Genomic DNA, 22,824 nt, shown 5'->3' with positions numbered 1-22,824 from the left:
GGGTGTAGCTCAAGACCACCCCCCCCCCAGATACATCATACCTACATCACAGAAAAGGCGGTCTACAGCAGAAATCTGAGTGCATTGTTTATCTCCTGTCTGGCAGGTTACCTGTTAATGATCACTTGATTGGATACCCTGGGGAGCCTGGCCAGTCTTTGGTAATGATAAATACTTAGTTCCTGGGTCAGGTCACAGGCTCACCCTGTTCATACACAGACATACCCTTAAGACAGGATTTGTGAAGGAAAAGACAATGGGGAGGCTTTTCCATTTTCCTTTGACCCTGCAGAAAAATCATTTGGTCAGTTCGGGAGTCAAAATGGTTTTCAGGGCTGTTTTCCTGTGCTGCTTCAGACATGTGGTTTATATCTTTATGTACATGTTTGCTTGGTACATTTATGAACATTCATTATATATATATAAGACCTTAATTTTTTTATTTCACCAGCATCACCCCCCAAACCTGTTTCATGTGGTTTTATTTCAGCAGCTGCAAACTCCCCGGTGCGGGGAGACCAGAGGCCCAGCACAGAGACCAAGAAGAAGCCAAGAATTTGCCCCTGTCCGAGAGAGACATTCCTGTCTGAAGTCCGGACACAGGCTGGGCTGCCTCGTTCCCAGCTGCCCATGCAAGAATGGCGGACAGAAAAATCCCTGCAAGGCCCAGCCTGGGGGCTGCCCTCCGTGGGGTCAGGGGCTGCCCTTTTCTGGACGCTGATGGGATCGGGAGACCCTCCATCTGCAGAGGGGTGGGGCAGACGCCCGCTGACTATCCATTAAAGAGTCCTGCTCCCTGACTGGTCCCCAGATATGTCTTACGGACTTCCCTGATCTGGTCCCCGCCAGCTGTTTCGAACTCAGAACTCCAAAGAGAGCACCAGGTTGGGGTGGCCGGACTGTGGTGTGCCTACATGTTCCCCCCTTCTTCTGATGACCCAGCAAGGCATCTTCTGTTTCTGCACTAAAAAAGGGCCTTTTGCAAAGCATTCCTTCCCTCCACACCATCATTGCCTCCCTCCCTCCCTCTTTTATTTATGGCGCATCGTTCTTAGGTCTGAAACACACGTCTGGTCCAGGCATGCGTCTCGCGTGCGGCTGTATGTGTGGAAGTGAGTGTTTGTGTGTTCACCAAAAATACGTTGCATTGGCGCTCCTAGCACGAAAGAAGCCACAGCTTTTTGCAAATGTTGTGTTTTTAAAACAGTGTTTTCCATACCCCGCCATCAGGGAAAAACCTAGTGCTAATTTTTGAAAACAGGAGATGTTATATGGGCTGACCGAAATCCAGGCACACTTCAAACCCCAGATAGGAGTCAGCTTTGGCTACTCAGCGGTGGTGAGGGAAAGGCACTCTGCACATGTGCAATGACACTCTTTCCACTATTATTATTATTATACCATATATTTCAGTTTATGTCTTCATTAGCCTCTCATCTTGCAAGCCAGCCTTCCAAGTGCATTACAATTACTTGAGCAGCGCTGAAGGGCATTGAAGCCCACCTCATTGATATTTCTTTTTAGCCACTGGCTTATGAAGCCACTCACGCCTCCTTCATTTCCTCGACGAAACACCACAGAGCCTTTCCTTCCGCACTGCCGAGAAGCCTGCCTTTTGAAGTGCCTTGGAGTCAATTGTACAGCGCTAAACCGCATTGAAGTCTGCTGCGTGTTTCTTTCAAGCACCGACAGATGGAGCTGTTGCTTTCCTTAACCCTGCTGCCAGGGATGCTCTGGGGAAGAGAATAGCACTTTTTAAAACTAGGCCCCGAGAGTGTAGGAATCCTGCGCCAGGAGATCCTAAAGTGTAGAAGGAAAGTTGGCGGTATGCCTAGGTGTGGCTCTGGTACCCTTTTGGTTATTATGGCCACAAAACCACTTTTAAAAACACACCCACCCGTATAGACGAAAGAGAGGATTATATTGTTGCATGCATGCTCTGTGGATGGCTAAGAACAGATCCACCACCTAAAACACCACCTGCAACTTCTGTGCGGTGGTTTGATTTCATTTGATATGTGGGATTACAGAGGATAAGACTTACCCGTGACTATCAGTGGCTAAGAGCCACAACGGCTATGCCCCGCCTCTACGGACAGAGGCCTTAATTCTGAATACCAGGAGGGGAGAGCATTCTTGTGGTCAGATACCGTTTCTGAGCTTCCCATTCGAGCACCTTGTCGGCCAGTGTGAGAACAGGATGCTGGCCAAATTGGCCATCGACCTGGTCCAGCAGGGTCTTCTTATAGAGCCTCCAGGCCCAGAGGCACTCTACCTGGGTTCCTAGAGGTATTTGGCCACTGGGAGAACAGGATGCTGGCCTGATCTTATGGCCTTGCGACTGCAGAGCTTAAACAAACTCAAAGGGTTTGTGCATGCGCTTTGTCTTTCAGCCTTTATTGGGAGTTGGGAAATAGATTGAGGACGCAGAACGAGACTGGGATGTTCACTTCCTTTCTGGCTCTATGTAAATCCTGGATGCGGGTGGCGCTGTGGGTTCAACCACAGAGCCTAGGGCTTGCCAATCAGAAGGTTGGCAGTTCGAATCCCCGTGACGGGGTGAGCTCCCGTTGCTCGGTCCTTGCTCCTGCCAACCTAGCAGTTCGAAAGCACACCAGTGCAAGTAGATAAATAGGTACCGCTCCGGCGGGAAGGTAAACGGCGTTTCCGTGCGCTGCTCTGGTTCGCCAGAAGCGGCTTAGCCATGCTGGCCACATGACCCGGAAGCTGTACGCCGACTCCCTCGGCCAGTAAAGCGAGATGAGCGCCGCAACCCCAGAGTCGGCCACGACTGGACCTAATGGTCAGGGGTCCTTTACCTTTACCTTTAAATCCTGGAGATCAAACCACTTGCAAAAATTATAGCCGTGTCTATGGGAAAGATATGTCACAAAGGGATAGATTTTGTGGTTTCCGGCGTGTGGTTTTGATGTTCCGATCGAGTGAGCTGATTGTAAAGGTGAGTTTTATCTGCTTCCTTTTCTGGACTGTTAAATCTTCAAGAGTCCGACTGTGATTCATTCGGCTCGCTCCCAATTATGGCCAAATAAATTCTCTCTCCCTGCTGGTGTTTGCTTTACAAAAATGCAGACGGATATTCTTAATTGTAAAGTGAAAAAGTTCCCAGGCACTTTTCGATGGGGGGGGGGCATTTCCTGATTAAGAGGCAGTGTGGTATAGCGGTTAGAGTGTCAGGCTAGGATCTGCGACACCAGGTTCTTATGACTGCAGAGCTTAAACAAATTGATAGGGTTTGTGTTTGTGTGTTGTGTCTTTCAATTTTTATTGGGACGCTGGAATCAGACTAAGAAGGCAGAATGAGACTTCCTTCCTGGTTCTATGTAAATTCTGGCAATCAAACCACTATTAAAATTTTTATGTGTTTCTGAGGGAAAGATCTGTGACACAGTGGTTACTTTTGTGGTTTCAGACATGTGGCTTTTTATGTTCTGATTGAGTGAGATGGTTGTAAAGGTGCGTTTTATCTGTTTCCTCTTTGGGGATGTTAAATTTACAAGAGTCCGATGGTGATTCACTCGCCTCTCTCCAATTATGGCCAAATAAATTCTTGCCCTGCTGGTATTTGCTTTACAAAAATGCACGAGTATTCTTATTTGTAAACAGATATTTCCCCCCTTTTTTCAGCAAGTGTGTCAAATTGTGAGCGTCGCTGGATTTCGGGATTTTAAAATTGTTTTTTTAAAAAAAAACATTGATGCCGCAGTTAAATCCTTTTAAAAGGCTCGATTTCAATGGGACATAAGCACAAGGAACCGTTTTCAACTGAAAAGGCCATTTGCTTTGCTTTGAATCCATCCAGTAGAAAGGTCACCAGACATAGACAGCTTAAAGATTTCTTTTTTCTTTTTTAAAAGCGCCCTTTAAAAACAAAAACAAACAAATAGAGAATTCATATTTCAAAAAAGTTCCCAGACACTTTTTGAGGGTGTAGTGGAGGGAAATTTGCTGATTAAGAGACAGTGTGGTGTAGTGGTTAGAGCGTCACACTAGGACAGGGGTTGGCAACCTAAGGCCCGTGGGCCGGATGCAGCCCAATCGCTTCTAAATCCGGCCCGCGGACAGTCCGGGAATCAGCATGTTTTTACATGAGTAGAATGTGTGTTTTTATTTAAAATGCATCTCTGGATTATTTGTGGGGCATAGGAATTTGTTCACCCCCCCCAAAAAAAAATATAGTCTGGCCCACCACATGGTCTGAGGGATGGTGGACTCTTCCGGCAATCTTAATTCCGGCTTGGGATTCACCCAGTACCAGCCTTTCGCATGATGAGTTCTGCATATAAGTTAAATAAGCAGGGAGACAATATACAGCCTTGTCGTACTCCTTTCCCAATTTTGAACCAATCAGTTGCTCCATATCCAGTTCTAACTGTAGCTTCTTGTCCCACATAGAGATTTCTCAGGAGACAGATGAGGTGATCAGGCACTCCCATTTCTTTAAGAACTTGCTAAAGTTTGCTGTGGTTGACACAGTCAAAGACTTGCATAGTCAATATGCTATGATAGCCACCTTCAAATATCTCAAGGGCTGTCATATGGAAGAAGGAGCAAGCTTGTTTTCTCCTGCTCTGGAGGGTAGGACTCGAACCCATGGCTTCAAGTTACAAGAAAGGAAATTCCGACTGAATATCAGGAAGAACTTTCTGATGGTAAGAGACTTTCAGCAGTGGCACCAACTCCCTTGGCAGTCTTTAAACAGAGGTTGGGTGCCCGGGATTCTTCAGCAGTGATTTCTACATTGCAGCGGGTTGGACTAGATGACCATGGGGGAGCCCTTCCAAATTATGATTCTAAGTCAGCCACCCTCTTATTAAGGATGGAGTTTTTTCCAAGGCGGAGAGGAAGCCCTGGAGGGAATCTGGTGTTGGACGTCTTAATCTTCAGCAGGGGAGAGAAATGCCAGGCTGGCAATGCCAGGAACCGCTCCTGGCTTGGCTGCTACTTTTCTGCTTTCGGGGAGAGGCGCCGCTGACTCCTGAGGGCGACTCCCGGCTCTCTGGACCGGTTTGGAGCCCGAGAGAAAGGCTGGCAGCAGCTGGCATTCCAAAGCCATGTGTCACCCGGCGGGCGCGGGGGCTGCTGGGAGTTGTAGTCTTCTCCCCCCCCTCCAGCTGGAGAAGTCCCAGGTGGGCTGCCGTCACCTTTTCTCTTTCCCGTTCCTCTCCTCGGTTGTTTTAGCTGGGCCCCACCCCGCCTGCCCTCCACGTGCCAGCTCATCAGAGACAGTGATGTGGCCTCTGAGCATGGGCAAAGTGCTTTTGCCCCCCTCCCTCCCTCCAGGGAATCCAGGGCGAATCAGAATGAAAAAGCAACAACAGGGAATGCAATTGAAAGAAGGCGCAGTGTTTCTAATAATAATAATAATAATAATAATAATAATAATAATAATAATAATACAATTTTATTTATACCCCGCCCTCCCCAGCCAAGACCGGGCTCAGGGCGGCTAACAATCAATAATAAAAACAAGTTGATTAAAATACAACTTTAAAAACAAGATTAAAATACAACATTAAAACCCATGGGGGGGCGCGTTGTACCCCCGTATCCACACCTTAAAATAAGCGCCCTCCATTCCCCCGACAGACCAGCAGCAAGAATGACTTCAGACCCCCCTAAAGAAAAAGAGAGGCTCGCGGGGACTGCCTGGGCACTCTGTCCATGCTCAGAGGTCTCCCTGCAGCGTCGGTCCCCCAGGGCGCCGGCGGGCCTCCAATCGGATCCCACTGCGCCCCGTGTGTGTGTGTTTTAAATTTTTATTATTTTTATTAAATAATACAAGAATGTCAAAAAAAAGAGACACATTTCAAACATATGCATCTAAACACAATCATTCACACACTGTGAAACGATATTTAGAAACCAAGAAAAGAAGCAAAGACAAATTGGAAAATGGAAAGATACTTTCCGTAAACAACGCTTGCACACAAACATGCATCTCCATGCCACAAAATGCAAATCCTTGTGCGTGTGAACGGCCCTAATAATCCGGTTCAGGGCAGGACTACCAGTCCCAGAATGCAGCAGGAGCCGCTCCGGAGCTGTCCTACCTGTTGGACGGCCAAGGGAAGCCGCGGTGGGCGGAGGCAGCGGGCAGGGAGCCCGACCTGTTCCCGGGAAGAGGCGTGGGGCGCACGGCGGCGGCGGCGGTGGATCAGTCCCAGGAAGAGCCCCGACGGCGACGGCGGCGGCCGGAGCCCCCCCGGGAGAAGCACCAGCAGCGCCTGCTCAGCCCCAGGTCGGTCCGCGGAGGGCGAGGGGACGGGGGCAAACTTGGCCAAACTTTGGCAAACTTGGCCAAACCTTGGCAAACGTGGCCAAACTTTGGCAAACTTTTCCAGCCGGCGTCGAAAAGCCTCCTGGAAGTGGGGGCGGCCAAGGGTTTGGGGGGCGCGGGTCCTTCAACCCCCCCCCAAAAAAAACCTTTCCCAAACTTTGCCAGGCGGGGACTGGGCGGAGGAATGAGGGTCCCCCTACCCAAATCCGTCCAACGCGCCTCCTACCTCTGCGTGGGAAACGGCTGCTCTGCGTTTCTGATGCCGCTTTTGGGGGGGGGGGCTTGCCAAGATGCCCCCATTTTATTGGGGAGGGTCTGCCTGCTTTTCCGTCGAAGCTTTTCCTCTCCTCCCTGACTCTCTCTCTCTGGGAATCGGATCCGCCTGTCTCCAGGGCACCGCTGCGGCTGGAGGTGGGGGGGGGGGGGGTCGGCCGGCAGGCGGATCCGATTCACGCCCGGGCTTGCTCTCGCCCTGCGCTGCAGACATTTTGGGTGCGATTATTCAGCGCGGCAGAGCAAGGCAGGGAGGGAGGCAAGCAGCCTCAACCCCCCCCCCTTACACCAAAGGCTGGAGGGGAGCGGGGAGGGAGGGAGGGGCCGCCCTGGAATTTGACTTGGAAGAGAGAACGCACACCCCCCACGCGTAAAAAAGGAGATGTATTTATTACGTTTTGTTTTGCGAAAAAGATGTTTGCCAAAAGACAGCCCAGCCTCCCGGGTTTCTTTCCCCTTCTGAGTTTGCAAATTTCATCCTCTCCTATTTTTGCCGGCTGGTACATTGGGGTGGGAAAAGGAGGTGAGCGGTGGAGAGCTGCTTGGCATGCAGAAGGGTGTCCCGGGTTCAGGGACGCGGGTGGCGCTGTGGGTTAAGCCACAGAGCCTAGGACTTGCTGATCAGAAGGTCGGCGGTTCGAATCCCCGCGACGGGGTGAGCTCCCGTTGCTCGGTCCCTGCTCCTGCCAACCTAGCAGTTTGAAAGCACGTCAAAACGCAAGTAGATAAATAGGTACCGCTCCGGCGGGAAGGTAAACGGCGTTTCCGTGTGCTGCAACTCTCTATGTTCAGGCGCTGCCCCCAAAACCTCAGTCGGCCCCCTCCCCATCTCCTGGCCTGATTTCATACATACAACCGGCCCAGGGTTAGAATAGAATCATAGAATCCTAGAGTTGGAAGAGACCACAAGGGCCATCGAGTCCAACCCCCTGCCAAGCAGGAAACACCATCAGAGCCCTCCTGACATATGGTTATCAAGTCTCTGCTTAAAGACCTCCAAAGAAGGAGACTCCACCACACTCCTTGGCAGCAAATTCCACTGTCGAACAGCTCTTACTGTCAGGAAGTTCTTCCTCATGTTTAGGTGGAATCTTCTTTCTTGTAGTTTGGATCCATTGCTCCGTGTCCGCTTCTCTGGAGCAGCAGAAAACAACCTTTCTCCCTCCTCTATGCGACATCCTTTTATATATTTGAACATGGCTATCATATCACCCCTTAACCTCTTCTCCAGGCTAAGCATGCCCAGCTCCCTTAGCCGTTCCTCCTAAGGCATCGTTTCCAGGCCTTGGACCATTTTGGTTGCCCTCCTCTGGACACGTTCCAGTTTGTCAGTGTCCTTCTTGAACTGTGGTGCCCAGAACTGGACACAGTACTCCAGGTGAGGTCTGACCAGAGCAGAATACAGTGGCACTATTACTTCCCTTGATCTAGATGCTATACTCCTATTGATGCAGCCCAGATTTGCATTGGCTTTTTTTATCTGCTGCGTCACACTGTTGTTGCTGCCTGCCATGGGGCTCGGACATCACCCCCAAAAGGGTCTGCCAGCCTCTTGCACTGGGCACCAGTAGCCACCGCTCTCCCGACGGGACCTTGGCGAGGGTGGCTGCCCTCAAGTGCCCTGCGAGCGGCACAACTCTGTGCGTGTGTCATAGGGTCACAAAACAGGCCCCAAATCTCCCTTGAATACTGGGTTGTCGTCAAAGAAGCTTCGGCAAATGATACATGGAATAAGCAGTTTAAGAAGGGAAGCCAAGGGTCATCCAGCCTAACCTGCTGCGATGCAGGAGTCGCAACGGCAAATGACACACCGGCAGCTAAAAATATTTTGCGTTTTCTTTGCTGTGTGAGAAGGTGCGGCTGTGGTTTCACCCGAGGCTTGGTGTGGGCAGCTGCCCAGGCAGAGGGTGTGGCGGGCGGCATGTTCTCCTGGGCCTGGGCCCAGCTGCCTCCGGTGGCCCCGTGCCACGTGAGGAAAGCTTCCAGTGGCAAAGGCATTGTGCGATAATTGGGATAATCCGTATGTGTAAAGGATGGGCACGCCCGAATCTGCCTTGGGTTATCCTGATCCAAGTTAATGGCGCTTTACCCAACGCACCCTATCTCACGCACCTTAAAAAAAGGGGGGGGGTTTGACCACCTGTAAGCAGCACAAGGGGTTCCTCAGAGGAAAAGGGAGGCAGGGGGGAACAGAGGAAATATTCATTTATTTCTGATATGTGTGATTCAGCGTGTGATTCAGTGATCCACCCTCATCCATCAGGAGGATGGAGCAACCAAAACAATCAGAGAGACGGAAAGACTAGGAAAAAAAGGGTTGTAGCGTTTTGGACTCTTTAGTTTAGAGAAAAGGGAAGTGATACCTTTGAACCTTTAAAGCCCCATACAGCCTAGGACCCTCGTACCTACGGGACCGCCTCTCCTGGTATGTCCTACGGAGGACCTTACGGTCTTCAAACAAAAACATCTTGGAGGTCCCGGGCCACAGGGAGGTTAGGCTGGCCTCAACTAGAGCCAGGGCTTTTTCGGCTGTGGCCCCGATCTGGTGGAACGCTCTGTCCCAAGAGACTAGGGCCCTGCAGGACTTGACATCTTTCCGCAGGGCCTGCAAGACAGAGCTGTTCCACCAGGCCTTTGGCCCCAAAACAGTCTGACCCCTTCCTTTGGTGTTCCTCGTAGAACTCTGGCCCAATGGTTGCCATTTGGTTTTGAATTGATTTTAGAATATTGATTATAGAATGCTGTGTTACTTTTATTGCTGTTAGCCGCTCTGAGCCTGGCTTTGGCTGGGGAGGGCAGAAGATAAATAAATTATTATTATTATTATTATTATTATTATTATTATTATTATTATACAATAGAAGCTTATTATAAAATAATTCGTGGCTGGGGAAAGTGGGCAGAGAGGATTCCCCCCCCCCCACACACATAACACTAGAACCCGTGTTCATCCAGTGAAGCGGAACTTTGGAAGATTCAGGACAGAGGAAAGATAATGACTTTGTCACGTGGTTAAACTTTGGAACTCTCTGCCACAAGAGGCAGTGATGGCTTGGATGGCTTTAAAAGAGGACTAGACAGATTTGTGGAGGAGGAGAAGGCTCCTGTGCTCAGGCCTGCTTAAGGGTTTCCTTTGCGGCATCTGGGGGAACAGGATTGCTGGACTCGATGGGCCTGATCCTGCAGGCTGTTCTGTTGTTGTTATGATAGCCTTCGCTGGCCCTTGCTGCTGAAGGCTGAGCTCAAAAGAGCTGAGGCTTTTAGGCAGATAAGCTAATGCATTCCTGGCCCTGCGAGTTCCAAAAAAAGGAATCTCCTTCCCTCCCGTCGCTGTTGAAACTGGTTCCTCCTCTGCCGATAACCTCAATGTCACCCTTCCCGTCTCCTGATCACGTGCCCTCATGCTCAGACTGCAAGGCCAGGATCTGCGGGATAGCTCAGTCGGTAGAGCACAAGACTCTTAACTTCAGGGTCGTGGGTTCGAGCCAGACGTGGGGCAAAAAAGATTCCTGCATTGCAGGGGGTTGGACTAGATGACCCTCGTGGTCCCTTCCCACTGTTCCATTCCGGGGTTTCTATGATGCATGGCTAGCTAAGAACGTCAGGGGACTTCTAATGGACCAGGGTCCACCCAGTCCTGAGTCCATTTCTCGCAGTGCCACACAGAAATTCAGTTTTGTGGCAACTAGTAGAAAAGAAAGCTAAGTCTGCAGCTCAATATGCAGAAACTGAGTAGATGAGGCACAGGGTTAAGTGCCAGCCCCCTTGGTGGTGGGTCTACGGGTGAGAGTCAGCCTGCATGGCCTCCTGGCCTGCTCACCATTCAGACTATCTTACAGCCTGCAGGGCTCCTGGTTTTAATGCCAGCTTTCCTGAAGGACTAAGGACTCAGTTGCAAAGAAGGCACCTTCCTTCCTTGGCTTTAAGATCTGCTTCGAAAGCCTTGCTTGTTATTCCACCACCAAGTAAGGCACGGATATCCATCACTCATCACAAGGGCCTTCTTGGTGGTGGCTCCGTGGTTGCTGGAAAAGCCACGTAGCAAAGACTCTGCTTGGTTTTTGGCCCTGGTGAAAACTTGACTCTTCCTCCAGGCTTTTAACGATGCAGAGCCCTGAGGTTTTAGGCTACTAATTGGCCGGGGTGAGAAGGAGCGGTTAATATTGTTTCGACAGTTTTAATGCTTCAGGTCTGAGATCTGCGGACGAAGGGCAGTATGCAAATTTTAATAATAATAATCAGGGCTTTTTTCAGCCGGAACTCACTGGAACTTGGCAACTCTCAGGTGGGTGCCATTGCCATTCTAAGAAAAATATTTCTAGAAAAAAAATAATAATAATAATTCTAATAATGATGATGAAGAATAATCTAATAATGATGATGAAGAAGATAGATCAGGCCTGTGTTATGGGCAAATGTGGTCCACAGGGTTCTTCCCAGGCCACCGATCCTAATTTTCACCCTCCTTGAGCATTCTTCCCTGGTTGGGAAGTGTCCTTCAGCTCTGAATCTACCGTATTTTTTGCTCTATAAGACTCACTTTTTCCCTTCTAAAAAGTAAGGGGAAATGTGTGAGTGCGTCTTATGGAGCGAATGCAGGCTGCGCAGCTATCCCAGAAGCCAGAACAGCAAGAGGGATTGCTGCTTTCGCTGCGCAGTGATCCCTCGTACTGTTCTGGCTTCTGAGATTCAGAATTTTTCCCCTCTTTTTTTCCTCCTCCAAAAACTAGGTGCGTCTTATGGTCTGGTGCGTCTTATAGAGCGAAAAATACGGTATCTCCTCACTTGGCTGGAAGACAGAGAGAGCCTGTGTGTAAGTGTCTTGTCGAAACTGGCCTACGATGCCAAAGTGAAATTCAGCGCCTCGCCCTCTTTTCGCCTCTGGCCCTGCCCAGCGTTGGCATTCGGCCCCCAGAACATTGCCCAGGAGGGAATTTGGCCCTCGGGTTCCCAATCCCTGTTTTAGATTTTGTATTCGATGTGCGTGATGAGAAGGCAGGTGAGAAGCAAAGAGAAGGAATAGGTAGGAATAACTCCTACAGATCCACAAGGAAGTACACCTAAGATTGCTGTCCATGCATCCTTAGGCATGAAATGAATAACGATTATTATTTTGTTATTTATTTAAATCTGTATGCCGCCCTTTGTCTGGAGATCACAGGGCGGTCTGAGGCAGAATAATACAAAATGAGAACACACGACAATGCGAAAAAATTTAGATATGATGTAAAAAAGCCAGAAGGAGGAAGGAGGGAAGTCAGCTCTTAGGAGCAAGTATAAATGTAAAATGTAAAACCATATTTGTATGTGGAGTATGTAACTGAAAAACCAATAAAGGTCATTATACAGTGGTGCCCTGCAAGACGAATGCCTCGCAAGACAGAAAACCCGCTAGACGAAAGGGTTTTCCGTTTTGGAGGTGCTTCGCAGGACGAATTTGCTATGGGCTTGCTTCGCAAGACGAAAATGTCTTGCGATTCCTGGGGGGGTTTTTCGCTCCCCACCCCCTTTTTCTAAGGCACTAAACTGCTAATAGCCTTTTAGCAGCTAATCCGCTAATCCCTTAATAGCCGCTAAACCGCTAATAGCGCTAATCCGCTAATGGGCTTGCTTCGCAAGACGAAAAAACCGCTAGACGAAGAGACTCACGGAACGGATTCTTTTCGTCTTGCGAGGCACCACTGTATATAAAAACAAAAACAAAACGAGAACACAAAATACATATAAAAACAAACCAATAATTACACACACCCCGCAAACCCATTTTAAACGCCATAGAATGTTAATCAGCTGAAAGACTGGTTGAAGAGGAATGTTTTTGCCTGGCACCTAATGTTATGTAATGAAGGTGCCAGGCCAGCCGTCCTGGGGAGAGCATTCCACAGATGGGGAGCCACTGCAGAGAAGGCCCCGTTCTTCTGTTGCCACCCTCCAGACCTCTCAAGGAGGAGACACACCAAGGAGGGCTTCATAAGATGATCTTGGTCTGGGTATGTCCATAAGGAAAGAGGGGGTTCTTGAGGTATTGCGGTTCTGAGCCGTTTAAGGCTTTATAGGTCAAAACCAGTCCTTTGAATTGAGCCTGGAAACTAATTGGTAGCCAGTGCAGTCAGACCAGGATTGGTGTAATATGCTGATACCATCTTGAGCAGGGGTCAGCAAATTTTCAGCAGGGGGCCGGTCCACAGTTCCTCAGACCTTGTGCGGGGGGCTGGACTATATTTTGAAAAAATAAATAAATGAAGGAATTCCTATGCCCCACAAATAACCCAGAGATGCGTTTTAAATAAAAGCACACATTCTACTCATGTAAAAACACGCTGATTCCCGGACCGTCCGCGGGCCTGATTTAGAAGGCGATTGGGCCGGATCTGGCTCCCGGGCCTTAGTTTGCCTACCCATGGTCTTGAGCAACCTGGCCACTGAATTCTGCACCAGCTGAAGTTTCCAAACCGTCTTCAGGGGCAGCCCTACTTATAACACATTGCAGTAATCTAACCTTGAGATTAAGGGACATGGGTGGCGCTGTAGTTAAACCACAGAGCCTAGGGCTTGCTGATCAGAAGGTCAGCGGTTTGAATCCCCGTGACGGGGTGAGCTCCCGTTGCTCGGTCCCTGCTCCTGCCAACCTAGCAGTTCGAAAGCACGTCAAAGTGCAAGGAGATAAATAGGGAAGGTACCGTATTTTTCACTCTATAAGATGCACCAGACCACAAGACACACCTTGGTTTTGGAGGAGGAAAACAAGAAAAAAAATATTCTGAATCTCAGAAGCCAGAACAACAAGAGGGACTGCTGCGCAGTGAAAGCAGCAATCCCTCTTGCTGTTCTGGCTTCTGAGATAGCTGCGCAGCCTGCATTCGCTCCACAAGACGCACACACATTTCACCTTACTTTTTAGGAGGGGAAAAGTGAGTCTTATAGAGCAAAAAATACAGTAAATGGCTTTTCCGTGCGCTGCTCTGGTTTGCCAGAAGCGGCTTAGCCATGCTGGCCACATGACCCGGAAGCTGTACGCCGGCTCCCTCGGCCAGTAAAGCGAGATGAGCGCCGCAACCCCAGAGTCGACCACAACTGGACCGAATAGTCAGGGTTTCCTTTACCTTTACCTTTAACCTTGAGGTTACCAGAGCATAGACAACAGTAGTTAGGCTATAACTGTCCAGATAGGGGAGAAAGCTGGGCCACCAGCCAAAGCTGATGGAAGGAACTGAGGCCACCTGAGCCTTGAGCGACAGCAAAGGATCCAGGAGGACCCCCAAGCTGCGCACCTGCTCCTTCAGAGGAAGAGTAACCCCATCAAGAATCATAGAATCATAGAGTTGGAAGAGACCACAAGGGCCATCGAGTCCAACCCCCTGCCAAGCAGGAAACACCATTAGAGCACTCCTGACATATGGCTGTCAAGCCTCTGCTTAAAGACCTCCAAAGAAGGAGACTCCACCACACTCCTTGGCAGCAAATTCCACTGTCAAACAGCTCTTACTGTCAGGAAGTTCTTCCTAATGTTTAGGTGGAATCTTCTTTCTTGTAGTTTGCATCCATTGCTCCGTGTCCGCTTCTCTGGAGCAGCAGAAAACAACCTTTCTCCCTCCTCTATGTGACATCCTTTTATATATGTGAACATGGCTATCATATCACCCCGTTCCTCATGAGGCATCGTTTCCAGGCCTTTGACCATTTTGGTTGCCCTCCTCTGGACACGTTCCAGTTTGTCAGTATCCTTCTTGAACTGTGGTGCCCAGAACTGGACACAGTACTCCAGGTGAGTGGTCTCACCTGGCAGTCTCCCACCCATCCGGTCTAGGGAACCCCCCACTAACAGTGCCTCCGTCTTATCTGGACTGTGCTTCAGTTTGTTGGCTCTCATCCAGTCCATTACCCAGGCAAGACACTGGTCCAGCACTTCCACTGCCTCACCTGCAGATGTAAAGGAGACATAGAGCTCAGTGCCATCAGCATATTGCTGACAACATTCCCCAAACCTGCAGATAACCCCACCCAGCAGCTTCATTGAAACAGCCTGGGGGGAAAAATTGAGCCCTGAGGAACCCCACATTGAAGACTCCATGGGGCTTGTGCATCACTCTCTGGGAATGACCATCTCAGTAGGACCGCGACCACCTCAGAGTAGTGCCAACCACCCCAAACTTGGACAGCCACTCTAGAAGGACACCGTGGTCGATGGTATCAAAAGCTGTTGAGAAGTTGAGGAGGATTAGGATGATTTGTTAAGAGATGTAAAGGCAATATCAAGTTAAGAAATGCATAAGAAGTGGTTAACCTTTAAATGCTTTAACCTTTAAAGCCCTATACGGCCTAGGATCCTCATACCTACGGGACCACCTCTCCTGGTATGTCCCACAGAGGAACTTACGGTCTGCAAATAAAAACATCCTGAAGATCCCAGGCCACAGAGAGGTTAGGCTGGCCTCAACCAGAGCCAGGGCCTTTTTGGCCGTGGCCCCAATCTGGTGGAACGCTCTGTCACAAGAGACTAGGGCCCTGCGGGACTTGACATCTTTCCGCAGGGCCTGCAAGACAGAGCTGTTCCACCAGGCCTTTGGTCAGGGCGCAGCCTGACCCCCTCCTCTGGCAATCTGCACAGAATTTTGCTTAATGGTTGCCATCAATTTGATTTTAATTAATTTTTATAATGAAATGTTGGATTATTTTGATTGTTGTTAGCCGCCCTGAGCCCAGCTTCGGCTGGGAAGGGCGGGATATAAATAAAATTTATTATTATTTATTATTAAAACGGTGGATCATCAGAGGTACTGATGGAAGTCTAAAAAGATTGTTTAAGTGATAAGTTTTGTGGTACACTTTATAATTTATATGTTAAAATCAATAAAAATTATCTAAAAAGAGAGAGAGAGAAGTTGAGGAGGATTAACAGGGACACATTTTCCCTGCCTCTCTCCCGACGGAGGGCAGTTTCTGTGCTAAAACCGGGCCTAAACCATGACTGAAATGGATCTAGAAAATCAGTTTCCTCCGAGAGTGTCTGGATCTGGTCCACAAGCACCCGCTTAAGAACCTTGCCCAAGAAGGGGAGATGAGCTGTTGGCCAGTAAAACTTAGATTTTCCAGATCTGGAGGGGCAGGTCTTGAGAAGTTGTCATATTCATTCAATTTTTTATTATTATTGCTTGTTAGCCGCCCTGAGCCCAGCCTTGGCTGGGGAGGGTGGGGTATAAATAAAAATTATTATTAGTAGTAGTACCCCTCTCTGCCTCCTTCAAGCAGGCAGGGACCACCAGGAAAACATTCATCACCTCCCTGGCCCAGCCAGCTGTCCCTTCCCTCCTAGTTTTTATCAGCCACGAGTGTCCAGGGCACAAGCAGTCGCCTTGACCGAAACAAGGGCTTTGTCCATGTTATCGAGCCTTACCAACTGAAACTCGTCCAGCACAACAGGACTCAGCTGTGCTCTGGACACCCCAGGAGATAAATCTGCTGTCAAAGCAGAGTCAAGATCCCAGTAGAAGGAGTGTCTCCACTCCCATCGTTCTGCCTGACGTCCAGCTCCGAGGGTCTTCTGGCGGTTCCCTCGCTACGAGAAGCCAAGTTATAGGGAACCAGACAGAGGGCCTTCTTGGTGGTGGCGCCCGCCCTGTGGAACGCCCTCCCACCAGATGTCAAAGAGAAAAACAACTACCAGACTTTTAGAAGGCATCTGAAGGCAGCCCTCTTTAGGGAAGCTTTTAATGTTTGATGCATTATTGCATTTTAATATTTTGTTGAAAGCCGCCCAGAGTGGCTGGGGAAACCCAGCTAGATGGGCGGCGTATAAATAATAAATTATTATTATTATAGATGACGCAAACGATTCTATCCTCAAAATGCTTTGCAAAAAAAAGTCACAGCAAGTTCTGCCACCTCCTTCGGATGGGAAGCACCCGAGAGTTTAGGTGCCGTCGCTGGAAGGCGCTTCCGCCTGTCCCCTCGTGGCGCTTCTCAGCTAGAAACAAACTGGGCAGCTGGCCGTTCCTAGAAGGGGATGGTTCTTGGGCAGACTTTGGGGCTGTGGGCAGCTGGGTGGCTCCTGTGAGAACAGATGGGCTTTGGGTCTGATCCAGCAGCCAAGCTCTTCTTATTTCCTTATGCATGGGCTAGAGCTTGCAGCTCACCTCTTGCAAAGTGCATCTTGTTTTTGGGCACCCCACACCAGATACAAAACAATTGATTAAGATACAACTTAAAAACAAGATTAAACTACAACATTAAAATGCAGCCTCATTTCAATAGAAACTCAAATCAGAAACTTTTTGGGGATGAAAACGTCAAAACTTCCCTAAGGCCAACTATCCAGACTGGTCCTACGTGGGCCAGAAAAAAGCCAGGGAAGTCCCCAAATAGGAGTTCCATCACAGAAGGAAAGAGGAAAGAGGGGAAGGGGATCAAGTTGATTCCAAGCCAAAGGCCAGGCGGAACAACTCTGTCTTACAGGCCCTGTGGAAAGAAATCAGATCCTGCAGGGCCCTGGTCTCATGAGACAGAGCGTTCCACCAGGCTGGGGCCAGTGTCGAGAAGGCCCTGCCTCTGGTTGAGGCTAATCTGACTTCCTTAGGGCCCAGGACCTCTAGGGTGCTGCTGTTTATGGACTTTAAGGTCCTCTGCAGAGGCGGTCCTGTAGGTACGAGGGTCCTAGGCAAATATAGATCAGACACAGGCATGGGATCAATTTATTTCTTCTATTTCATTAAATTGGTTGGGGGGTTTTGTTGTGTGTTTTTTTGCCAAGTGAAACGCCAAAGCCTTGCCCTCTCTCCTTGGCAAATCCATGTGGGTTTGGCAAGACAGATTAATATGCTAACTTGCCTGGCTCTCTGTAACTGGGTGTGGGCTGAGAAAAATAAGAACAGGTTTTTCCCTCCGGATGGGGCCGGGAAGAGCAGCTGTGGGGCGGAAGAGTCTTGTGTAGCGGCCGTTTGTTTCAGTCAGACGCCTTCCGAAAGGAGTTTCGGCACATGCCGTGTGCCAGGGAACCCGAGGCAAACACAGTGGCTAATTTCGCACTCGTGCCTCTTGCAGTGGCTACGGAGCTGTTGCGTGCCATCCTTCTGCTGGGCTCCAGAAAAGCACTTTGTGTCTTGAGAACGTGTTTGGGGGGTGTTAAATCTATTGACAAAACGTCTATCCTGCTTTGATTTGGGGGTTCCCAGTGGTTCCCCCTCCTTGCTGCCAATCAGATCCCGGCTTACTTAACTTCAGCAATCCAACAGTGTTAATTTATTTCCCATGGAATCGTAGAATTGTAGAGTGGGGACACAAAGGGCCATCTGGTCCAACCCCTGCTTTATTTAGCAGAATTTGCATCCTGCTTAATTTGTAAATGAAATTTAGAATCATAGAGTTGGAAGAGACCACAAGGGCCATCGAGTCCAACCCCCTGCCAAGCAGGAAACACCATCAGAGCACTCCTGACATATGGTTGTCAAGCCTCTGCTTAAAGACCTCCAAAGAAGGAGACTCCACCACACTCTTTGGCAGCAAATTCCACTGTCGAACAGCTCTTACTGTCAGGAAGTTCTTCCTAATGTTTAGGTGGAATCTTCTTTCTTGTAGTTTGGATCCATTGCTCCGTGTCCGCTTCTCTGGAGCAGCAGAAAACAACCTTTCTCCCTCCTCTATGTGACATCCTTTTATATATTTGAAGATGGCTATCATATCACCCCAATAAAGCGAGATGAGCGCCGCAACCCCAGAGTCGGCCACGACTGGACCTAATGGTCAGGGGTCCCTTTACCTTTATTTGTTTCCAACTCATGATGATATTGAGATACACACACACACTCCACACCCCTTTATAAAGCTCTAAATTCCCGCTATGGGGAATACTGTCCCCTGGGGAGTGATGGTAGTGGCATTTCCTGATGCAAAGAGACGGCAGAGATGTAAATGAGTATCAGACTTTGACAAATTGTGTCAAGTTCTCCAGTTCAGTTGAATTCATTAAGCTACATAGTTTTAATGGGATGTTGAATAAATGTGCAATTAATTGTTGCTATTTTGAATCATTCTGTGCTACTAACTTCCTTAGTGGGTCGAGCCAATGGTGGCTCCCGGTTCCAGAAGAGGGGAGGAGTTGTTGTTGTTGTTGTTGAATTTGACCAAACTGCGGGAGGCAGTGGAAGACAGGAGGGCCTGGCGTGCTCTGGTCCAGGGGGTCACAAAGAGGCGGACACAACTAAACGACTAAACAACAACAACATTATCAAATTTATATACTGCCCTTACCTGGGAGTCTCAGGGTGGTTCACAGAATAAAATCAAGATATAAAACCATAAAATACCTAATAAAAATAAAAACAACAACCCAATAGCCGCCCCCCAATAAAACATTTTAAAAGGGCATAGGTTGTCAATCAGATCAACCAAAGGCCTGGTTAAAAAAGAACGTTTTTGCCTGGCACCTAAAGCTGTATAATGAAGGCGCCAGTCAAATTTCCCTGGGGAGAGCATTCCACAGATGGGGAGCCACTGCAGAGAAGGCCCCGTTCTCATGTTGCCACCCTCTGGATGTCTCGAGGAGGCGGCACACGAAGGAGGGCCTCAGAAGATGATCTCAGGGTCCGGGTAGGTTCATATGGAAAGAGGCGGTCCTTGAGGTATTGCGGTCCTGAGCTGTTTAAGGCTTTATAGTCGAAACCAGCACTGTGAATTGGGCCCAGTAGGTTGGGCTTCATGGGGACGCGACTCCTGTTCCAGTTTGGGCTGCTACTTGCCGGGGGGTGGGGTGGAATAGCACCAGTTGGCAGAGTCGCCTCGGAGCCTGGCTGCTGACATCTAGTAGCTGTGGGCAACCAAACAGCGAGCTGGTTTGCCTTCCCCAAAACAATGTTTTAAATAATAATAATAATAATAATAATAATGAATTTCTTATTTATACCCTGCCCATCTGGCTGCGTTTCCCCAGCCACTCAGGGCGGCTTCCAACAAAGGATTAAAAATACTGTATTTTCTGGCCTATAAGACTACTTTTTAACCCAGGGAAATCTTCTCAAAAGTCGGGGGTCGTCTTATACGCCACCTACAGCAGCAGATCCTACAGCAACTCCCCACCAAAGGATAAAACAACAGCAAATTAAATCAGAGGACACCAAGCTCTCTAGTTGAAGCAGAAATACGCTTGAAAATTGGCCCCAGAAGCCCCCGGCCACTGGGAAGTGGAGCGGATTTCCGAGCCGGACTGGAGACTGGTTTTTTAATTTTTATTTGGTGTGCGTTGGAAGAGGGGTAGTCTTATACGGCGAGTATATCCCAGACTCTATACAGTGGTACCTTGGGTTATATACGCTTCAGGTTACATACGCTTCAGGTTACAGACTCTGCTAGCCCAGAAATAGTGCTTCAGTTTAAGAACTTTGCTTCAGGATGAGAACAGAAATCGTGCTCCGGCGGCATGGCAGCAGCAGGAGGCCCCATCAGCTAAAGTGGTGCTTCAGGTTAAGAACAGTTTCAGGTTAAGTACGGACCTCCGGAACGAATTAAGTACTTAACCTGAGGTACCACTGTATTTTAACTGGAAAAGTTGGGGGGTCGTCTTATACACCCAGTCGTCTTATACGCCGGAAAATGCGGTACATTAAAACATCAGTTGTTAAAAACTTCCCTAAACAGGGCTGCCTTCAGATGTCTTCTAAACGTCAGGTAGTTGTTTATTTCTGTGGTGTTTTGAGACACACATCCTCCGATTTGTGGGGAAGAATTGTGCCACGCAAGATAGGCCTGGTACCTCTGGAGCTGCCATTGCCACAGCGAGGTCAGGCGAAATCAAGGCGCTCCACTACCTGAGCTATCGCGATGTGGAGACCAGTGTAGCCGCTGACAGGTGGCACATTTGGTACACGACCCAGGTTCAGTGTTCACAACCTAGAGGCAGAAGCCTTTCCGAGAGTAGTACATGTGAAAAGGATCTAGGAGTCTTGGTTGACCACAAACTTGACATGAGCCAACAGTGTGACGCGGCAGCTAAAAAAGCCAATGCAATTCTGGGCTGCATCAATAGGAGTATAGCATCTAGATCAAGGGAAGTAATAGTGCCACTGTATTCTGCTCTGGTCAGACCTCACCTGGAGTGTCCAGTTCTGGGCACCACAGTTCAAGAAGGACACTGACAAACTAGAACGTGTCCAGAGGAGGGCAACCAAAATGGTCAAAGGCCTGGAAACGATGCCTTATGAGGAACGGCTAAGGGAGCTGGGCATGTTTAGCCTGGAGAAGAGGAGGTTAAGAGGTGATATGATAGCCATGTTCAAATATATAAAAGGATGTCACATAGAGGAGGAGGGAGAAAGGTTGTTTTCTGCTGCTCCAGAGAAGCGGACACGGAGCAATGGATCCAAACTACAAGAAAGAAGATTGCACCTAAACATTAGGAAGAACTTCCTGACAGTAAGAGCTGTTTGACAGTGGAATTTGCTGCCAAGGAGTGTGGTGGAGTCTCCTTCTTTGGAGGTCTTTAAGCAGAGGCTTGACAACCATATGTCAGGAGTGCTCTGATGGTGTTTCCTGCTTGGCAGGGGGTTGGACTCGATGGCCCTTGTGGTCTCTTCCAACTCTATGATTCTATGATTCTATGATTCTATGATAGCCATGTTCAAATATATAAAAGGATGTCACATAGAGGAGGGAGAAAGGTTGTTTTCTGCTGCTCCAGAGAAGCGGACACGGAGCAATGGATCCAAACTACAAGAAAGAAGATTCCACCTAAACATTAGGAAGAACTTCCTGACAGTAAGAGCTGTTTGACAGTGGAATTTGCTGCCAAGGAGTGTGGTGGAGTCTCCTTCTTTGGAGGTCTTTAAGCAGAGGCTTGACAACCATATGTCAGGAGTGCTCTGATGGTGTTTCCTGCTTGGCAGGGGGTTGGACTCGATGGCCCTTGTGGTCTCTTCCAACTCTATGATTCTATGATTCTATGAGTAAGGCGTGGTGAATTCGCCCCGGTCAGGAGTGAATAAGAGGGAAGCTTGCAAACAGCCAGAGGCTAAGGAAGAGGAGAAGGGAAAGAAGACAGGAACCAAACAGGTGAGGAAACCTGGGTGAGGTCCCCAGGGGGAAGTTGTCACCTTGGGCCAAAGAGAAGCCAGGCAGAGATCCCGAGAACAAAGTGCCGACAAAGGAGAAGAAGCTGGAGTTTTTGACAGGAGCCATGAACCGGGATGATGGGCCTTGAATCTCCCCCCCCCCAATCAAACAAAATTTATTTGCATGTAAACCAAACATGTTATTTGAAGTACCATCAAAAAACTAAAAATGCAGTCTAGTCCTTCCCCACCTCCTCAGTCACCAGAAGCAGTATTTACAAAATTGTCCAAAAACTGAGAGTAAAGGACCTACCATGTACAAGAAAAGAACTTAATCTCAGGTGAAGCACCTACACCTGAGATTAATAGGTTTGATTCTTTCCTATTTTCTGTTTGTCTTTACAATACTGAAAGATGTAGGGTATTATGAACAAATAAATGCACACTGCGGTCCTCTGTGTAATATCCCTGGCTTCTGTGGGTTTCTGTATTGTCTGGTGGGTCCTCATTAGCCTGGTGCAAAGCATGAAAGTTGGAAGTGAGAGCTGGACCATAAAGAAGGCTGATCACTGAAGAATGGATGCTTTTGAATTCTGGTGCTGGAGGAGGCTCTGGAGAGTCCCATGGACTGCAAGAAGATCCAACCTCTCCATTCTGAAGGAAATCAGCCCTGAGTGCTCACTGGAAGGACAGATCCTGAAGCTGAGGCTCCAAGACTTTGGCCACCTCGTGAAAAGAGAAGACTCCCTGGAAAAGACCCTGATGTTGGGAAAGATGGAGGGTACAAGGAGAAGGGGACAACAGAGGACAAGATGGTGGGACAGTGTTCTCGAAGAGACCAGCATGAGTTTGACCAAACTGCGGGAGGCAGTGGAAGACAGGAGGGCCTGGCGTGCTCTGGTTCAGGGGGTCACGAAGAGTCGGACACGATTAAACGATTAAACAACAACAAAGCATGAAGTTGCTGAAGCTGTGTCGGATTCTGCTCAAGCTCTCGCTCTACTGACACTTCACCAACACCCTCATCCGATGTTCAAAATTAGCCAGGCTAATTGCACCTGGCTTTTGACCACTTGTAGAATTCTATCTGCACAATCGGAATGAATTTCGGGAACCAAAACACAGGAGCAGCCACCATTATGAAAAAGGGGTCAGAGTCCCTGGATCAAGCAACTTTTCTTCTGTAAGTTCTCAAAGCTCTTTACCTGGCTCAAGGTT

General features: G+C 48.8%; 2 protein-coding genes across 5 annotated transcripts in view; both read left to right on the top strand.

The window, feature by feature from the left end:
- Positions 1 to 3,692, top strand: part of LOC310684735 (snake venom vascular endothelial growth factor toxin HF-like) — a 78,103-nt gene extending 74,411 nt beyond the window's left edge. For 2 of the 4 annotated variants that reach the window (XM_083456234.1, XM_083456233.1), the window contains exon 8: positions 491 to 3,692. In XM_083456234.1, the coding sequence (XP_083312360.1) occupies positions 491 to 590 (100 nt within the window). In that variant the 3' untranslated portion in view covers positions 591 to 3,692. Of the gene's footprint in view, positions 1 to 8 lie in introns of all 4 variants that reach the window. The other 2 variants (XR_014514800.1, XM_083456232.1) reach the window with 2 other exon arrangements.
- Positions 3,693 to 6,099: 2,407 nt separating this feature from the next.
- Positions 6,100 to 22,824, top strand: part of PPP1R13L (protein phosphatase 1 regulatory subunit 13 like) — a 54,019-nt gene continuing 37,294 nt past the window's right edge. Inside the window, exon 1 of the mRNA XM_083455013.1 lies at positions 6,100 to 6,259. The gene's annotated coding sequence lies outside the window, so the exon portion shown is untranslated. The remainder of the gene's footprint in view (positions 6,260 to 22,824) is intronic.

The sequence above is a fragment of the Podarcis tiliguerta genome, assembly GCF_965153285.1.
Source record: "Podarcis tiliguerta genome assembly, chromosome: 8".
In the NCBI taxonomy this organism is placed as follows: domain Eukaryota; kingdom Metazoa; phylum Chordata; class Lepidosauria; order Squamata; family Lacertidae; genus Podarcis; species Podarcis tiliguerta.
The sequence above is the reverse complement of the archived record's forward strand: the minus strand, read 5'-3'. Positions and strand labels throughout refer to the sequence as shown.